Source organism: Lampetra fluviatilis, chromosome 63 (assembly GCF_964198595.1).
Source record: "Lampetra fluviatilis chromosome 63, kcLamFluv1.1, whole genome shotgun sequence".
NCBI classification, from domain to species: domain Eukaryota; kingdom Metazoa; phylum Chordata; class Hyperoartia; order Petromyzontiformes; family Petromyzontidae; genus Lampetra; species Lampetra fluviatilis.
The window spans coordinates 4,149,247-4,167,706 of record NC_136337.1 but is presented as its reverse complement, the minus strand read 5'-3'; the positions used below and the strand labels follow the sequence as shown (position 1 = coordinate 4,167,706).

The window sequence follows — 18,460 nt, the reverse complement described above, 5'->3', positions numbered from 1 at the left end:
CCCCTCCTCCAAGTCCTCACAGAAATGCTCAGTAAATCTGCAGACCTGTTCTTGGGGGTCACAGATTGGATGGTAATAGGTGTGGCGCTCTAAGTAATTTTTTTATGTAAATAAAGTGATTTGTGATTGCGAGCTACTGAGCATTTTCCATCTCTGCAGCAACCTGCGACCACCACTCATCCTTGCAGCGCAGCAAGGCTCTCTCAACCTCCGAGCGAAGGCTGCGCTAAGCCTCCTCATTCTTCGACGTAGGATGTTGTGTATGGTGGTAATGGACCTGTCGCTTTCTCTCAGCTCGCCGGAATACCTCCTCCGTCAGCTAGGGTCTCTGGGGAGATCTGGACTGCATGCCCAATGAAGCCATTGCCAATAGATGAGCCAGCGTTCTGAACCTCACCCATTTCCCCCCAGCATTTGGAGGAGGGAGGGAGGGAGGGGGGCCATGCCAACACCGATGAAAGCGATGATGAAATTCTCACCTACAACATTCACCAGCTAGCCGAGACCAGGCCATAGATACAGACATGCAAACATTTTTTTTCTATCTACGTGACTTTACCGAAAGAACCATAGAATATTAATTCTTGCAGTCATGAAAGTTTTAAGTAAAAAAAAAACAAAGATAAGATTCCCCGTGTAGCCTTAACAGACTGTTGGGGCAAGTGCTGTTAGCGAGTAGCGCCTGTGAAGGCCGGTACGGCACACGAGGGGGTGGGCATCCAGCACCACGCCCGACCGCCCTTGTCTCCTGAGTGGCGCTATTCAAACATGCACACACATTCATTCAGACACACAAAGACGTGCACGCACACACCTACACAGTCATGCACGCACACAAAGATGCTCACACGGTGAACGTGAGGATGCATGCGTATACATACACAGGTAAAATACAGACGCCCCTTATAGCCTTTTTAAGATAAAGTGGTAGCTCGGTATACGTCGTTAATTCGTTCCAGAAGGTAGGACTTATACCGAAAATGACGTCTACCAAACTAATTTTTCCCATAAGGAATAAAGGAAAAAATCCGTTCCAAAGTCTAAGAGATGATATTTTATATGGCATTATACATTAATGGGGTTGTATGATATAATTTAGACACTACTTATTACTAAAATGCATACGTAAATTAAAATAAATGCATAAATAAATTGAAATAAAAATAAAACGTAACGTTACTTTACCTTGCTGAGAGGAGTTGATAGCCTACGAGGATGGTGGTGAGGAAGGGGGGGAGTCGTGAACGGGGCCTACGCGGTTACGCGGTGACTCATCCCGACCCATACAAGTTCTAGCAAGCGCGTCGTATCCCAAGCAAGACGTCGTATCCCAAGACATTTTTTTCTCGTCAAAACACGACGTATACCAAATTCGACGTATTCCAAAGCGGTCGTATACCGAGGTATGACTGTATTGGGGAAAGTGCTGGTTGCGAGCACCTACGAAGGTCGGCATGGAACTCTCGCTGTTGTTAGTCTCCACCGTGCTGATGATTATATATCACACCTGGTACTTAATTACGACTGAGCTCACCTATGGGAGGCCCAGGACCGGTTTAGATATGTCACTCCGTCTTCCTCCTCCACTTTTCCCACTTCCTCCATGTCATGCCCGTGACCACACAGGAAGAAGCTGGTGCAGAGGCTGCAGGAGGCGGAGGAGTCTGTGGAGGCCGCCAATGCCAAGTGCTCCTCGCTGGAGAAGACCAAGCAGCGTCTGCAGAGCGAACTCGAGGACATGATGGTGGACGTGGAGCGTGCCAACGCCGCGGCCGCCGCCCTCGACAAGAAGCAGAGGACGTTCGACAAGGCACGGGTCACACGGGGTCACACAGGTCACATGGGGACACACGGGTTACAGAGATCGCTGGGGTCCCACACACAATCCGTGTGTGTATGGCAGAGGTCGCAACCGGGTACCCGATACCCGTACCCTACCCGATACCCGGCTACTCGTACCCGGCCGGGTACGGGTACCCGTTTGCGACCCTGGTGCGGCCGGGTACGGGTACGGGTAGGCCGTGAGTCACTGGTGAGTCACCGTTTGTCACTCATTTCCCAACGTCTTGTCTCTTCTCACAATTCAAGTTCCTAGAATCAACCCACCCGCGCCTGCAACATGGCTTCATCCCAGAGGTCGCAATCGGGTACCCGTATGCAACCCTGGTGCGGCCGGGTACGGGTAAGGAATCAAAACCTGTTTGCGACCTCTGGTGTATGGATGTATGTATGGTATCGTGTATGTACCAGTGGGGAGTGGTGGCGCAGCAGTTAACGCGCTGCTCTACAAACCCGGGCGACCCGGGTTCGATTTACGCTCACGGTCGATACTAGTGACGATTATCTGAACCGGTCTTGGGCCTTCCATAGGTCGACTCAGCATCAACCGAGTACCTGGCCTGGTGTGTAAACATCGCCACTGGGGAGACAAAGGCGGCCGAGCGTGGCTTTGGCCACCCGCCGCCTGGTGTGCCGTGCCGGCCTTCATAGGTGCTCGCTAGCAGCATGTGCTCTTACAGTGTATTAGGGCTATATGGGGGATCTTCGTCTTTGTGAATGTATGTATCTATGCACACGGTGCTGAGCTCACCATCCGTTTGTGATCACTAGCAACACCTGCCTCAGCAGCTTGTGTGGCTAAACGGGCGATCTTTGTGTACCTATGTACTAGTCATCTCAGCCAACCCATAAAACCTGGGTCTGTTCAGTGACCTCCTACCAAATGAGTCGCAAACGTTTGATATGGCCTCAAAGTGCAGCCAACCTGACGCAAGTGCTGTGGGGACATTACCGTCATTAAGTGGCAAATGGTGGCATGTATTCTGATATGTACCTAATGTGGGGAGCGATCGCGTAGTGGTTAGCGCATAGCACCATGAACCTGGTGATCTGACTCGTGTGCGCCTCTAACTCCTGTAAAGTAGGGTCAAATGCGTGGAAGAGTTTGGCGAATATATCTTCTAGAAGGCCTATCTAGAGCTTTCTTCAGCAGTGGCCAGAGAAGGTAATTGCAGGGCTGCACCTGTGGCTGCACATTTCCTTTTTTGCCTCTCCACTCTGTGGGAAAGTTTTATCGTCTCCACTGCTGCCCCCATCGTTTGCAATTCCCTTTTCCCTTCCCTCAGACATTCTAGATTTGAAGCTTTCGTGACTGCAAGGATTCATATTCTTAGGTTTTTTCGGTAAAGTCACGTAGGTAAAAATTTTTTAATTTTATAAAAATAAAATAAAATAAAAATCACGACGTTTCGGAGATAACACAAGCTTCCGTATTCTTAGGTTTTTTCGGTAAAGTCACGTAGGAAAAAAATTAAAATTAATAAAAGTAAAATAAAATAAAAATCACGACGTTTCGGAGGCAACACAAGCTTCCGTCTTCAGGTGGAACCGTCACAGCACGATAGCTGTATCAAGTAAATGAGAGATTTCAAGAGATACCACTCCGTATATATAATGGTTGAGGGGGGGGATGGGCCAGGAACGGCCCACTTTTTATGATTATGGTAAGGTGCGGCTTGAGACTATGGCTAGACTACATAACAAAATGCTGCAAATGAGACCGAGCCTCTGCTTTTATAAATTTAAATTTTTTACCTACGTGACTTTACCGAAACAACCTAAGAATATGATTCCCTCAGACACCCTGACTCTCAACTCCCTGCCCCTCCAGCCCTTTTAAACATCTCGGCGCCGTCATCTTGCGCAGGTCCTGGCCGAGTGGAAGCAGAAATACGAGGAGTCGCAGGCGGAGCTGGAGGGGGCGCAGAAGGAGGCGCGCTCACTCAGCACGGAGCTCTTCAAGCTGAAGAACGCGTACGAGGAGAGCCTCGACCACCTGGAGACCATGAAGAGGGAGAACAAGAACCTGCAGGGTGAGTAGTGAGTGTGTGTGCGTCAGAGAGTGGGGAGTGGTAATGTCGCGGTTAGTGCTACGAACCCGGCGACCTGAGGTCCATGCCCGCTCGCGGCCAACACCAGTGACAATTATCTGAACCGGTCATGGGCCTCCCCTAGATCGACTCAGCCTCAAATGAGTACCTAATTTGGTAAGCATCGCGACTGGGGAGACAAAGGCGGTCGGGCGTGGTGCTGGCCACCCACCCCCTCACGTACTGTTCTGGCCTCGCTAACAACACTTGCCCCTACAGTCTGTTAAAGGCTATAGGGGGGATCTTTGTCTTTGTGTGAGAGTGGGTGAGTGCGAGTATACAATGACGCACTTGTGAAAAGAGTGGAGGGGTTCCCATACCTGAGCAGTTTGCTCATTGGCAGCTCCGGTTTGGCAGCAGATCAGTCGAACGTCATTATCGTTTCATTGTCTGCGTAACTCTGAGCCACTCGATATAAAAATGCAGATTTTCTTCGCCACGATTATGCCCTCTTATCTCCATGCTTGCAAAATGTAGACCCCTTTACAGGAACACCTGTGCCGGCTTAACAATTTCAGGCTGGCCTTCCCACAATACATCCTGCATTTAACCTTGCTGGATTTTCGTGGAGGTCACTACTCCTTTAAAGACGTGGTCCCATCAATGAGCTCCACCACGTGAGTTGGTTGGGTTATATAAGCCAGAATGCCCAGCCACCGCTTGAGCAAGTAACTTCTGTTTGACCACATAGAAGATAAACAAGCATGGCACAGGCTAGAGAAGACATGGGCTGATGTGGTACAATAAAATTCGGAGCTGAATGAAATTGCTGATGATAGAAGCGGTGTCAAGATTGGCCCCTGTGGAGAGGCTCGTGAAGAAAGCTACCGGGCAGTCTGGGGCAGTCTCCCTCCAGTAATAAAGGAACATGGATGAGTGACGCTCATAACAACAGAGTTTCAGGTGACTAAAACACAGCAAATTGGCACAATGGAGAGCACAGTCGGTGCATCTTCCATTCATCTCTGTCAGTTAACCAATAACACTAAGGTCTATCACGTGACCTCCTGCCAGTGATAATTTTACACATCACGTGATAGCCTCGAAGTACACCTAGCCTGGCAATGTGGTGAAATCGCTGGTACTTAGTTGCAAATGAGAGCTTTGAATGTTTTTGTGAACGTGTGAAAAAGTGTTGAATGGAAGTAGAAGCGAGCTGCCCTATGAACCCCAATAGCTGGAGTTCAATTCGCGCCTGACTATGACTAACATCTGTGGTGATTATCTGAAATCATGAGGATGGATCATGGCGAATTCAGATTCTGACGAGGTGGGTGTGCATGTGTGTGTGTCTGTGTGGGGAGTGGTAGTGTAGCGGTTAGCGCGCTGCGCTATGAACCTGGCGACCCGGGTCCGATTCCCGCTCACGGCAAACACCAGTGACGATTATCTGAACCGGTCCCGGGCCTCCCCTAGGTCGACTCAGCCTCAAATGAGTACCTGGTGCAGTGTGTAAACATCGCCACTAGGGAGACAAAGGCGGTCGGGCGTGGTGCTGGCCACCCACCCCCTCGTGTACCGTTCCGGCCTTCATAGGTGCTCGCTAACAGCACTTGCCCCTACAGTCTGTTAAGGCTAAACGGGGGATCTTTGTCTTTGTGTCTGCGCGCACAGAGGAGATCTCCGATCTGACGGAGCAGATGAGCGAGGGAGCCAAGACGGTGCACGAGCTGGAGAAGCTGCGCAAGCAGCTGGAGCAGGAGAAGGTCGACCTGCAGGCGGCGCTGGAAGAGGCAGAGGTGACGTGGGGCAGGGGACAAACACAAAGAACCTACACGGGCCGTTGGGGAAAGTTCTGTTAGCTAGCGCCCTAGTGAGGCAATGACGGCACGCGGGAGGGTGGTGGTGTGGCCAGTGTCACTGCCAGCCACATGTCTTCCCTGCACTGATGTTTTTACACACCGCACGGGGTACCCGTGTAAGGCCGAGTCGACATAGGAGAGACACAGGACAAGTTCTAATATCACTTCCCAATCACGGTAGCATTAATTCTAAATTTGAAGCTTTGGTGACTGCAAGGTAAAGTCACGTAGGTAAAAAATAAAATCAATGAAAACAACTAAATTCAATCACGACGTTTCGGGCGCAGCACAATTGTTGTCCTGATACACTCGGAATATCGTGACAGTCGTGACAGTCAGAGATGTCTTGGCACAGCAGGGCATCTGAGTGCAGGGATATTGTGGCATTCTCATCTGCCAGACCACAAGTTGGGCTTCAGCTGTGGTGGAGAGATACCAGACAAAATTGGGTAGGTTGGAGACTGATGTAGCCAGAAGGGAAACTATCAGTAATATGCATAAGAACGTTAATACTGGTAGGAACCGCCAGGTTACACCAGCCCACAGGGGATAATTGTGTCCGTCCGTCCGTCGTGCAGGGAGGGGCTGGGAGGGGAGGGAGGGGCTGGATGGGGAGGAGAGGGTGGGGAGGGTGGGGAGGGGCTTGGTGGGGAGGGTGGGGCTGGGTGGGGGGTGGGAGGGGTGGGGCTGGGTGGGGAGGGGCTGGTCACCCCGTGGTGCCCTTATAAAACTCAACGTTTAACCTACTCACGCCGGCTTGTGCCCGCCCTCACAGTCGGGCATATTTGCGGAATACACCACGCCGCCGTTGACCCTGGCCATTGACCAAGCAACCCAACGTTCCTACCAGCTCCCTCCGCAGGACTATGTTGCAGACAAGATTACTTGGAAAAGGTTTCAATTTGGTGTTTTAACATCTTAACACCTGTTTGTTTGCCAGAAAGGGGTAAAACCTATTATTTGATGTCGCTAATTTCGTTACCGAAACTCTCGCTGTCCCAACGCAGGCCTCCCTGGAGCACGAAGAAAGCAAGATCCTCCGCGCTCAGCTCGAGCTCAGCCAGATGAAGGCCGACATCGAACGCAAGCTCTCCGAGAAAGACGAGGAGCTGGAGCAGTCCAAACGGAACAACCAGCGCGCCGTCGAGACGCTGCAGACCGCCCTGGAGGCCGAGACGCGCTCAAGGAACGAGGCGCTGCGCATCAAGAAGAAGATGGAGGGCGACCTCAACGAGATGGAGATCCAGCTGAGCCACGCCAACCGCTCAGCCTCAGAGGCGCAGAAGCAGCTCAAGATGGTGCAGTCACAGTTCAAGGTGCGTGGACGGTGCAGTACAGACCAGGGGCCAGACTTAGTACAGAACTTACTCTTCAGATGTCTCTGTTCGACAGGCTACGATTCTAGCGTGATCATACATGTTGAAGAGAGCATTTTTAATTGCAAGTCAACGTTTCCGGGAGGAATCGCCCGTCAACATCATCATCGACCATGATCAATCCACTGCTTAAAGAAGGCATCCCAATGCAGTTGTGAATATATGCGTACGCATAGTAATGTTTCCTTTGAAAATAATGCTTAGACCACTGTGTCTGCACTACGAATCGGGCGACCCGGGTTCACGGCCAACACCTGTGACAATTATCTGAACCGGTCATGGGCCTCCCCTAGGTCGACTCAGCCTCAAATGAGTACATGGTGCTCTGTGTAAACATCACCACTGGGGAGACAAAGGCGGCCGGGCGTGGTGTTGACCACCCACCCCCTCATGTGCCGTGCCGGCCTACATAGGTGCTCGCTAACAGCACTTGCCCCAACAGTCTGCTAAAGCTATTTGGGGGATCTTTGTCTTCATATGCCTCTCGGTGACCTGCCCCGACCACTCACCATGTGCTGCCTTCGTTTTCCGTGACGATAGCCTGGCAACAACCACCCTGTACCACCACTGCCATCATGTGGCTCCACCACCACTGTGCGTCCCTCCATGTTCCTTGACCTCTCACCATGTATCACCACCACCACCAACAACAACAACCGCCGTTCGCCACTAAGTGGCGGTGACGTCACCGCAGCGCTTGTGCCAGGCTACGTGCACTTTAAAGTGTACCACCACCATCACCGCTGTCACATAGACAAAGATCCCCTGTATAGCCTTAACAGACTGTAGGGGCAAGTGCTGTTAGCGAGCACCTATGAAGGCCGGAACGGTACACGAGGGGGTGGGTGGCCAGCACCACGCCCGACCGCCTTTGTCTCCCCAGTGGCAATGTTTACACACCGCACCAGGTACTCATTTGAGGCTGAGTCGACCTAGGGGAGGCCCGGGACCGGTTCAAATACTCGTCATTGGTGTTGGCCGTGAGCGGGAATCGAACCCGTGTCGCCGGGTTCATAGCGCAGCGCGCTAACCGCTACACCACCGCTCCCCGCTGTCACACGCGCACTGACACACACACAGGAGGCCCAGCTGCAGCTGGACGACGCCCTGCGGCTGGGAGACGAGTACAAGGAGCAGGCGGCCATGGCGGAGCGGCGTAGCACGCTCATGCTGGCCGAGGTGGAGGAGCTGCGCTCGGCGCTCGAGCAGACGGAGCGTGCGCGCAAGCTCGCCGAGCAGGAGCTCATCGATGCCAGCGAGCGCGTGCAGCTGCTGCACTCGCAGGTGCGTCCTCATCGGTGCCAGAGTCGTCATTATCACAACCATCGTTGTTGTTGTTGTCATCTTGAGTTGTTCCACGTGAATTCAACGATCCAGGTGTTCAATATTTGCATTGCTCCATCCTGCTCCCTCCTCCCATCGCCATCTTTCTCCCTCCCTCATCGTCATCGCAGCCACCATTGTTGTTGTTGTCACATTTCAAGTTGAAATGTATTTCGTGCGACTAGGTGAGATCTCGAGGTTGCACTGCAGAGAATTGGTTATGGACAAAGTGCAAATGGCTCTGAGCTGTAGTGGAGTTGGGGCTCATAAAGTGACACATTTTGTCTGGTGTCTCCATTCATGTGGAATTTGCAAGCTATGAAATAGCTCTGAATGGTTGTAAAGTCATCTTGTAATATTAGTTTTACATTATCTAATGAATATCCTGGTGTATTTAGAATCATCATCGGTACAAAGTAGAATTAGGTAGATTTTACGCTATATTATTTATATACATTTTCTGAGTGAATTCAGAGGAAAGATTGCCCAATTGCCAAATTTTAGACATTGATTCTACCACCTGATAAATTACCAACCAATATGTTGCTCTTTCACTGAAGCCACAATCGAGTCATGTGGTTTGGAGGATGTGATGATCAACAATGACTTAGTCAGGTCTATGACTGCTAAGCAGATATTCATATTGATAAGGAATCTATTTTGTCGAAGACTGTTTGTGAAAGGGATGGTGCTATGCTTATGTCTAAACCAAGATTGATGTTCGATTGATATTAACGTAACCCTCTAGAACGCCGATCAACTGTTTCTGAACTAGGTTTTCAGATTTGGCTTCATTATATTTGAGCAGTACACGTATTACATAGAATTTTGACATTTAGGGTAGCTTCAGGAGTTTTTGAATTCCTTGCTATGGCCCATGCTTTGTTTCTTTGGTCAGATATTGCATAGTTCAGAAGTGTACCAGGGGTTATTTCTTATCTTTAAGGGGAACATGGACATTTATAATATCTAGAAATTATCTCTTGAAAGCAGACCAGGTGGATTCTATAACATTTGAATTTAGAACTTAATACCAATCAATTAAATTGATGTCACATCAAATTAAATTGATGTTTTTATTTCATGGACTTTGATTGATCTGACGTAAGCGACTAAGCAATGCTCACTGAGGTTGTTTCCTAAGATTTTTACAGCAAATATTTTATCTGGGAAGTAACACATTATTATGTTGGGAGTTAATTGAAACGAATGAATGATGTTGAAAGTATTTAACACGCTTAGGAGAACCAATTCTGAGGCTGGATGATGGTAGCACACTCCTGGTTCAAAATCCTTGGGACGAAATACAGATTTTTGGCAGAGAGCAGTTGAATAAGATGTAGGATACCTGATAATGGAGTGAGCCTTATCCTATGACTTTTTCCCCCTCCCACCTCCTTCCCACCTGCTCCCACCTGCTCCTTCGTGCTCCACAGAACACCAGCCTGATCAACCAGAAGAAGAAGCTGGAGGGAGACATGGGGACGCTGCAGAACGAGGTGGAGGAGGCAGTGCAGGAGTGCCGCAACGCCGAGGAAAAGGCCAAGAAGGCCATCACAGACGTGAGAAACCCCATGAGACACGGTCCATCCACCGCTGGATGAGCGAATCCCCACATCATCATTCACCATGATCTACTCAATGGTGGATGAAAGATTCTTCATGCCACTACCATTATCATCGCCATCAGCCATGGTATATCCACCGCTGAATGAGCGAATCCCCACATCATCATTCACTATTATCTACTCAATGGTGGATGAAAGATTATTCATGCCACTACCATTATCATCGCCATCAGCCATGGTATATCCACTGCTGGATGAGCGAATCCCCACATCATCATTCACTATTATCTACTCAATGGTGGATGAAGGATTATTCATGCCACTACCATTATCATCGCCATCAGCCATGGTATATCCACTAATGGATGAGGAAATCCCCACATCTTCACCATTATCTACTCAATGGTGGATGAAAGATTATTCATGCCACTACCATTATCATCGCCATCAGCCATGGTATATCCACCGCTAGATGAGCGAATCCCCACATCATCATTCACCATGATCTACTCAATGGTGGATGAAAGATTATTCATGCCACTACCATTATCATCGCCATCAGCCATGGTTCATCCACTGCTGGATGAGGGAATCCCCACCTCATCATTCACCATGATCTACTCAATGGTGGATGAAAGATTATTCATGCCACTACCATTATCATCGTCATCAGCCATGGTCCATCCACTGCTGGATGAGGGAATCCCCACATTGTTGTTAGCCATGATCTACTGAATGGTGGATGAAGGCCTCCTCATGCCACCACCATTATCACCATCGCCATCAGCCGTGGTATATCCACTGCTGGATGAGGGAATCCCGACATGATTGTTAGCCATGCTGTACTCAATGGTGGATGAAGGCCTCTTCATGCCCCCACCATTATAATCATTATCAGCCGTGGTCTATCAACTGCTGGATGAAGGCCTCTTGGTAGCATCACCATTATCATCATCATCTTGAACCATGATCTATCCACTGCAAGCTGAAGGCCTCCGCATGCCACAACCACCAGTGACCCGTCAGTCCGACCTCCTCGGTCGAGAATCTAACCGAGGTGTCGTGACCTGGCAGGCGGCCATGATGGCCGAGGAGCTGAAGAAGGAGCAGGACACGAGCGCTCACCTGGAGCGCATGAAGAAGAACATGGAGCAGACGGTGAAGGACCTGCAGCACCGGCTGGATGAGGCCGAGCAGATCGCGCTCAAGGGCGGCAAGAAGCAGCTACAGAAGCTGGAGGCCAGGGTACGGAGAAGGGAGTGAGGGTATTGCGAGGGGGGTGAGCATAAAGGGTGAAGCAGTGATCTTACACTCACCCCCCTTCACCCTCACCCCAGCAGATATGCTAACCACTGCATCACGTAAACACAACAGCCGCCATTCACCACAAAGTGAAAGTAGTGCCATAACAGCACTTGTGCTATGCCGGATGCACTTTGAGGCCACGTGAAGTGTTGAAGGTTCACTGGAAAGTCACGGGACATTATGGGTTGATCAACATCACTGGCAGATAACAAAGATCCCCTCGGGTCGCATTTTCAAGCTGTTGAGGCCAATCCTGTTAGTGGGCACTCATGAAGGCCAGCACGACACACAGATGATATATGAAGACCAGCACGACGCACAGGTGATACGGCCGACACTACACCAGGCTGATACTTTAACTCCATGCTGATGTATACACACTGCACCCGGTAGTCATTTATCATCGAGTAGACCTAGAGGAGGCCCACTGCCGGTTCAAATATTTGTAACTGATGTTGGCTATGGCCCGGGAATGAAACTTGGGCTGCTGGATTTGCAGCAGAGTGCACAAAGCACTCCAACCCATCAGATAGCGCACACACGCCTCCCTGCCCCAGCTCCCACACCACACCACTCACCTCCACCCCTGTGCTCCCCCCGCAGGTGAGAGAGCTGGAGAACGAGCTGGAGGCAGAACAGAGAAAGAACGCCGAGACGGTGAAGGGAGCACGCAAGTACGAGAGGCGTGCGAAGGAGCTCTCCTACCAGGTGATGCACCGCACCCATCCTCACGTGGACACACCTACACGTGTACATACACACATATACACACACATACACACTGACACGTGTACACACACATATACACACTGACACGTGGACACACATGCAACTAGTAGGTGCTGGGCCTGGCACTCATGATCCCTATCGCTTGTGAGAGTGCGTGTGTGAATGCGTGCATGCGTGTGTGGTGTGCTTGTGCACGTGTGTGTGTGTTCATGTGTGTGTTTGTGTGTGCACTGAGGGCAGACCGAGGAGGACAAGAAGAACCTGGTTCGCCTACAGGACCTGGTGGACAAACTTCAGCTGAAGGTCAAGGCCTACAAACGGCAGGCCGAGGAGGCGGTAAGAGTCGCGGTGTCCGCGCAGTGAAGGGAGCTCACGTCGATTTGATTTCATCTTTTTCTGCGTTGATTTTCCCAGTGTTTTTCCAATTAAAGCTAGGACATTATCCCCTTGTTCCCTTCTGTCCTTCCAATGCATCACGGATCAATATACCATCAACATTATTCAACAATTGCAATACTTCTGCCTATAATTACATCACCGCATCTGACCACTTCCCCATCAAACGCGACATCACCGCCACCATCGCACTGCCTAACCACAACACAACCACCGCACCACCTCACCTCACTCTAACTACCAACTCACCACCATACTATCTCACAAACTACCATTACACTGCCTCACACCACACATCACCACATCCTTACTACCCATCACCATCACCTAAACCATCACACCGCATCACTTCTTGACCACCATACTACCGCCACTTTTACAACGATCGCCACTTTTACCACCACACCACCAACACCAAAAAAATCACTACAACTACGACGACACCACCACACCACGTTCCACCACCACCACTTATGCCACCATCGCTCCTACAACCACCACCATGACCACAATCACCCCCCGTCATGATCACCACCACTCCACTATCTAACATCGCTCCTACCAACACCACTCCAACATCCTCAATCGCTCCAAACACCACCGCTCCATCCCTGCTCCCACTTCCCCGCCGGCAGGAGGAGCAGGCGAACGGGAACCTGTCTCGCTACCGCAAGCTGCAGCACGAGCTGGAGGAGGCGGAGGAGCGTGCCGACATCGCCGAGTCGCAAGCGAACAAACTCCGCGCCAAGACACGCGACGCCGGTGGCAAGGTATAGTGTGGGGGTGTACAAGGGTCTAGATGGGGTTAGAGCAGAGGTCACGACCGGGTACCCGATACCCGTACCCTACCCGATACCCGGCTACCCGTACCCGGCCGGGTACGGGTACGGGTAGCCGTTTGCGACCCTGGTGCGGCTGGGTACGAGTACGGGTAGGCCGTGAGTCACTGGTAACTGTTTGTCACTCATTTCGGGTAGGGTACGGGTACGGGTAGGGAACGGGTACTCGTACCCGGCCGGGTACGGGTACCCATTTGCGACCCTGGTGCGGCCGGGTACGGGTATGGATAAGGAATCAAAATCCGTTTGCGACCTCTGGGTTAGAGCGGTCTGTCTCATAGGGGTTAACTAACTAAAACTTTATTTTATACAGCGCTATTCACAGCACTCTAATCGTAATAAACCCAACTCTTTACAACCCCTTGACAAATAAAACTAAAAACAATTAAAGAAAACTAAATAAAAGGGAAGAAAAAAATGGGGTTTTAAGGAGGTTCACTGCGTGTGAGCTAATACGGAGGTTATGAACCAAAGCACACAAACGCAAAACATGATCAACTGATTTACCCACAGCGTGGAGCTGGGGATCGGGGGAGCGTAGGGACAAGTGGTCTTGCTTGGGAGGGAGGGAGGGGAGCACAATACCAAAAAGATTATGATGGTGTAGGGTCAGGGGTGTTCAGATACAAGGGTTTAAGTTCCCATTTCAAGTTAGTTTGTTCATCTATAGGTGACAACGCAAGAGGACAGTATGAGTCTTATTTGCAAGGTCACCAAAATGTAAAAAAGGAAAAATGAAATACGGCAATGAAGGTAAAGAAAAATCAGAACAGAAACTACTCTCACATCATAAATAAAAAATATTTCACAAAAATTAATCAAATGTTCAATAATAACCAATAATATTTTTTAAACATTCGAATTTCAGGTAGCAATAATAATAAATTCACCTATAGGTTACAAGGTGCTGTATGGGGCTAAACAAACCAATATAAAACATAAAAAAACACAATAAGAACCTAATAAAAGCACACAGTTTATTGCGATAAGATCATCCCACCAAATAAAATAAATGAATATTCCCATATCAAAAAAACATTAAGGAAGTGAAAAGGCTGTTAAGAACAGATGTGTCTTAAGGCAAGATTTGAATAGGACGAAAGACTGCAGACCAAATATTTGGTGGAAATTAATTCCACAACCTAGGGCCCACATCGAAAAAATGTACCCGTAAAAACAAAGTTTTTCACTATAAATCCTTTATATGTGTGGCGGCTAGAGTCCTCTCGTCCTCTGGCTTGAGATGGCTGCCACCTATGGGTCAGATAGATTGCCTGCCACCATTAAGCAATTGGTAATTAAATATAATTTATTTTTTCTTAAAAAGTGTCAAATTTTGGAAAAAAAATTTCACGAAAATAAATTGTCACGCACAACGAGTCTGTGTGCAAAATGTCAGCTCGATTGGATCACGGGAAGTGGGTTAAAAAACGACCCAAAGATTTGCACGGTCGTAAGCGCGCAAGCAAGTGTAGTAAGTATTCAGGAGGCTTGACGACGGGATCGGAGGCACACTTATTTATTAACACCAACTTGTGTACAGTAGCGGGTACACACAGTACTTAAGGGGTTAACGTCCCCTTTACTCAACTAACAGGGAGACACAACATCTAACCCCGCTAACCTAAGCCCAAGTCCTCCACTACGGAGCTAAGGGAGGCTACCTATCCCAGCCCTGGTCAAGCTGGGATCCCGGCACCCTGAGTCTGGGCTCTCGGGGCCACACCACTGGCTTGCCCTGGTCGGCCCTGACAAGGACAGCGAGCCAGGGGAGCTCCGGGGCCTATGCTAGCTGGTCTTCAGTCTTCGCTGGTTAAAGCTGATACTCCGACCTCGAGCCCTCCGGCTCACCACCTTTTATTGTACTCGGCCCCCGGGAGGGGCCCGTGGGGGATGCAGGTGCGGACGTCGGTGTGAGCACCTCCTCTGTGTACGGCCCTAACCACGCCCCTTGTGTTTGTTAGCCATCCGCGCCCATACACAATTACACCTCTACACAAGCAAGCAAGTTAACTTAATATAAAGGATTTAAAAAGACCCAGTCGCTATTGGAGGTTCAACCTCGGCACGCATGGCAGGCTGGAATCAGACGACCGGAGGACTCTTGCTGGAACGTAGCGATGGAGAAGATCGCAAATATACGAGGGAGCGGCATCGCACGAGGGCATTGTTGGCGAGGAAGAGGATTTTGAGCTCCACCCGAAACGCGACTGGCAGCCAGCGTGACAAGCGTGGGGGTAGTGTGCTCAGTAACAGGAACTCTGGCGGCCACATTCTGCACGTACAGGAGCCAATTAAACAGCTTCATTGGGTTGCCATAAATCAGTGCACTACAAAAGTCGATGCAAGAGAAGACAAAGGCACGAACATGCTTCAGAAATGTAGCCAGCAACCTGGCTACATTTCTGCGATGAAAGAATTAATCTTTTGTAACCACGTTGTGCGCTTAAAAAGTTAGTGAGGGATCCAGGACAACGCCAAGACTGCGACTGCCTGAGCAGCACCAATAATGTGTCCATCGATCATCACGCAGACACAACCAGCCTTGGACAGCTGGTGTGAGGATCCAAAAAGCAGCACCTCAGTCTTGTCACCATTTAGCTGGAGGCAATTAGATTTCATCCAAGCCTTGATGGTCATGACGAGAGGGAGGCGCAGAGGGAAGATGTGGCATGAATGTAAATTTGAGTATCGTCAGCATCACAGTGGAAACTAAGACTGAGGTGGCATGAAACTATGCATCGCGCGCTTTCAGATGCGTTTCTGTAGCCGTCTGGAACGCTCTTCCTTCTGATGTTAGGAAGCCACTGGAGTTATGCACTTTGAAATCCAAATTGAAAACTAATTTCTTTAAAACTGCTTTGTGTTTAGTCTGTTGTCCTTCCCCCACATCTCCGATTAACACGGTTGGCTACGTACGGTGCGAAAGAAGTTCAACATACATACAGACATGTATATACAGAACAAAAATGGGTTGGGGACGGAACCCTGAGGGACACCACAAAAATAGAACATGTGTCAGAATTTCGCTCTCCAAGGCTGACAAAATGTATTTCTATCAGAAAGGCGAACCAGTTCAGGACAGAGCCAGAGACCCCCATCTATCCTTTCAGTCACTCGAGAAAAATGGAATGATCATAGTGTCCGAAGGCAGCACTTAGGTCTAAAAGGACAAGATGCTAGACAAACCTTCATCAGAATTTAACCTACAGGTCAGCGGCGGGGTGCCAGGATGTCGGGGCAAAGGCTCAAAAGGGCAGCGTGGGTGATGTCGTGGTGCATCAGGGCGCCGCAGTCAGAAGCTCCACCAGAAGCCAGGATTGGCGAAGAGCCTCAGCCAAGGCAAATCGCGTGAGGCACAGCAAGCCGGCCATGAACCAAGCCAGGCTGGCATCGCAGCAAAGCGGTCAGATGACCCAGATGCTGGGATCAGCCGGGACCAGGCCGAAAAGAGCCAACCTGTGACTAGAGGAGCCAACCTCCAACCGGAATGGGCAATGGACCGCGAAGGCCAGCGCTGGCGACTGGAAGGCAGACGGGGGGGCCCTCGATGCAAGGGAACAGCAGCAGCAGCAGGCAGGCGCGGTGGCCAAGCAGTGGCGAGGAGATGACCCAGGCACGAGCCAAGGCTAACCAGGAGCAGGCCGAGACAGGCCAAGAGCGACAGGCCACAAAGACCAGCAGTGAGGACATGACGGCGAGTGGAAGGTCGCGGGAGAGCTGAGCTCTGGGGCGGTAGCAAGCCCCAGTTGTAGACTTGTGCTGTGAGGGCGCTAGGAGTGGGCAGTACGGAGGGCCAAGATGAGCCAAGCCGCAGCTAGGAGAGACGGGCCAAGAAGGACAGCATGGCGGTGACTGAGAGACCGCTATAGGGGGCCACTCAATGCAGGAGGTTGGGTGATCTCCGGAGTGCTCGCAGGCCCCAGCAGGCCCAGCAGCATACGAGCAAAAAAGAAAGATGAACAAAATAACAAAAACAACACCAAGAACTGAAAAAAATAAAAGAGAAAGAAAGGAATGTTTAAACTTCTAAAATACAAATGGAATGCCAGCAAGAGCGGCAACAGACGCCTCCTGCATCCCCCATGGCATCCAGGAGGCGAAGTGATTTGGTCAGAAACTAAGTGAAAACCGATTAAAAGCTTTCGTGACTGCAGGGATTCATCTTCTTGGTTCTTTCGGTAAAGTCACGTGACTTTACCGAAAGAACCAAGAAGATAAGTGAAAACCATTGGAGCTTTGTTTCCCCCTCAGTACAGTGTAATTAAGACTTGTGGAGCTTCTATGACTTTGGGGGGTTTGGTACTAAATAAGACATTTGGATAGGTAAAGGACTCTATTGTGTGTGTATGCATTAAGGATGATCTTGGCCCAACGAATCTCCTTTTGAATTGAAAGAGGGTTGGAGTAAAGATCACAGTGATGCGTGGAATAGTTTGTAAAACAAAGTGTGAGACAGAATGAAAATTTGTATTCATCGAATCCAAGATAGTTTTCGATGTTTATTTATATATTTATGGTTGTGAAACCATACGGTATATTGCCTGTCCTGTGCATTCAACGTTTTGACCAGTGTATTGATGTCTGTATATAACCGCATGCCCGTCTTTGTTTTTTGTGTCCGTGTGCTCTGCAGAAGGAAGAGTAAAGTGCGGAACGTGTGTAACATGCGTAACCTTGAATGTATACAACCTTTTTATTGGACATACAATATGATTCAATAAAGAGCATTCTCCAAGCGCAGAACATCTCGTGTCTGTATTTTCACCCGTATATGTATTCCGTGGATGGCACACTATACAAACAATTCTGCACACGCGCACATACACTAATACAGAGAAAGACCCCCTGTGTAGCCTACATAGACTTGGGGGGCAAGGGCTGTTCGTGCGTGCCTATGAAGGCTGGCACAGCACACTACGGGGGTACTCATTTTAAGCCGAGGTGACCTAGGGTAGGCCCAGGAAGGATTCATATATCCTAGATTTGAAGCTTTCGTGACTGCAAGGATTCATATTCTTAGGTTTTTTCGGTAAAGTCACGTAGGTAAAAAATTTAAATTAATAAAAGTAAAATAAAATAAAAATCACGACGTTTCGGAGGCAACACAAGGGTCTGTCTTCAGGTGGAACCGTCACAGCACGTATATATATACAAGGTCGGGCGGGTCTCTTGGGATTTCTCTCACTTGAT

General features: G+C 49.6%; 1 protein-coding gene across 1 annotated transcript in view; it reads left to right on the top strand.

The window, feature by feature from the left end:
• Nucleotides 1-13,204, top strand: part of LOC144951685 (myosin-7-like) — a 36,639-nt gene extending 23,435 nt beyond the window's left edge. The window contains exons 30-39 of the mRNA XM_078881980.1: nucleotides 1,627-1,810; nucleotides 3,707-3,872; nucleotides 5,544-5,668; nucleotides 6,739-7,047; nucleotides 8,188-8,391; nucleotides 9,867-9,992; nucleotides 11,073-11,243; nucleotides 11,907-12,011; nucleotides 12,273-12,368; nucleotides 13,064-13,204. Coding sequence (XP_078738106.1) covers nucleotides 1,627-1,810; nucleotides 3,707-3,872; nucleotides 5,544-5,668; nucleotides 6,739-7,047; nucleotides 8,188-8,391; nucleotides 9,867-9,992; nucleotides 11,073-11,243; nucleotides 11,907-12,011; nucleotides 12,273-12,368; nucleotides 13,064-13,204 — 1,627 coding nt within the window. The remainder of the gene's footprint in view (nucleotides 1-1,626; nucleotides 1,811-3,706; nucleotides 3,873-5,543; nucleotides 5,669-6,738; nucleotides 7,048-8,187; nucleotides 8,392-9,866; nucleotides 9,993-11,072; nucleotides 11,244-11,906; nucleotides 12,012-12,272; nucleotides 12,369-13,063) is intronic.
• Nucleotides 13,205-18,460: the final 5,256 nt, after the last annotated feature.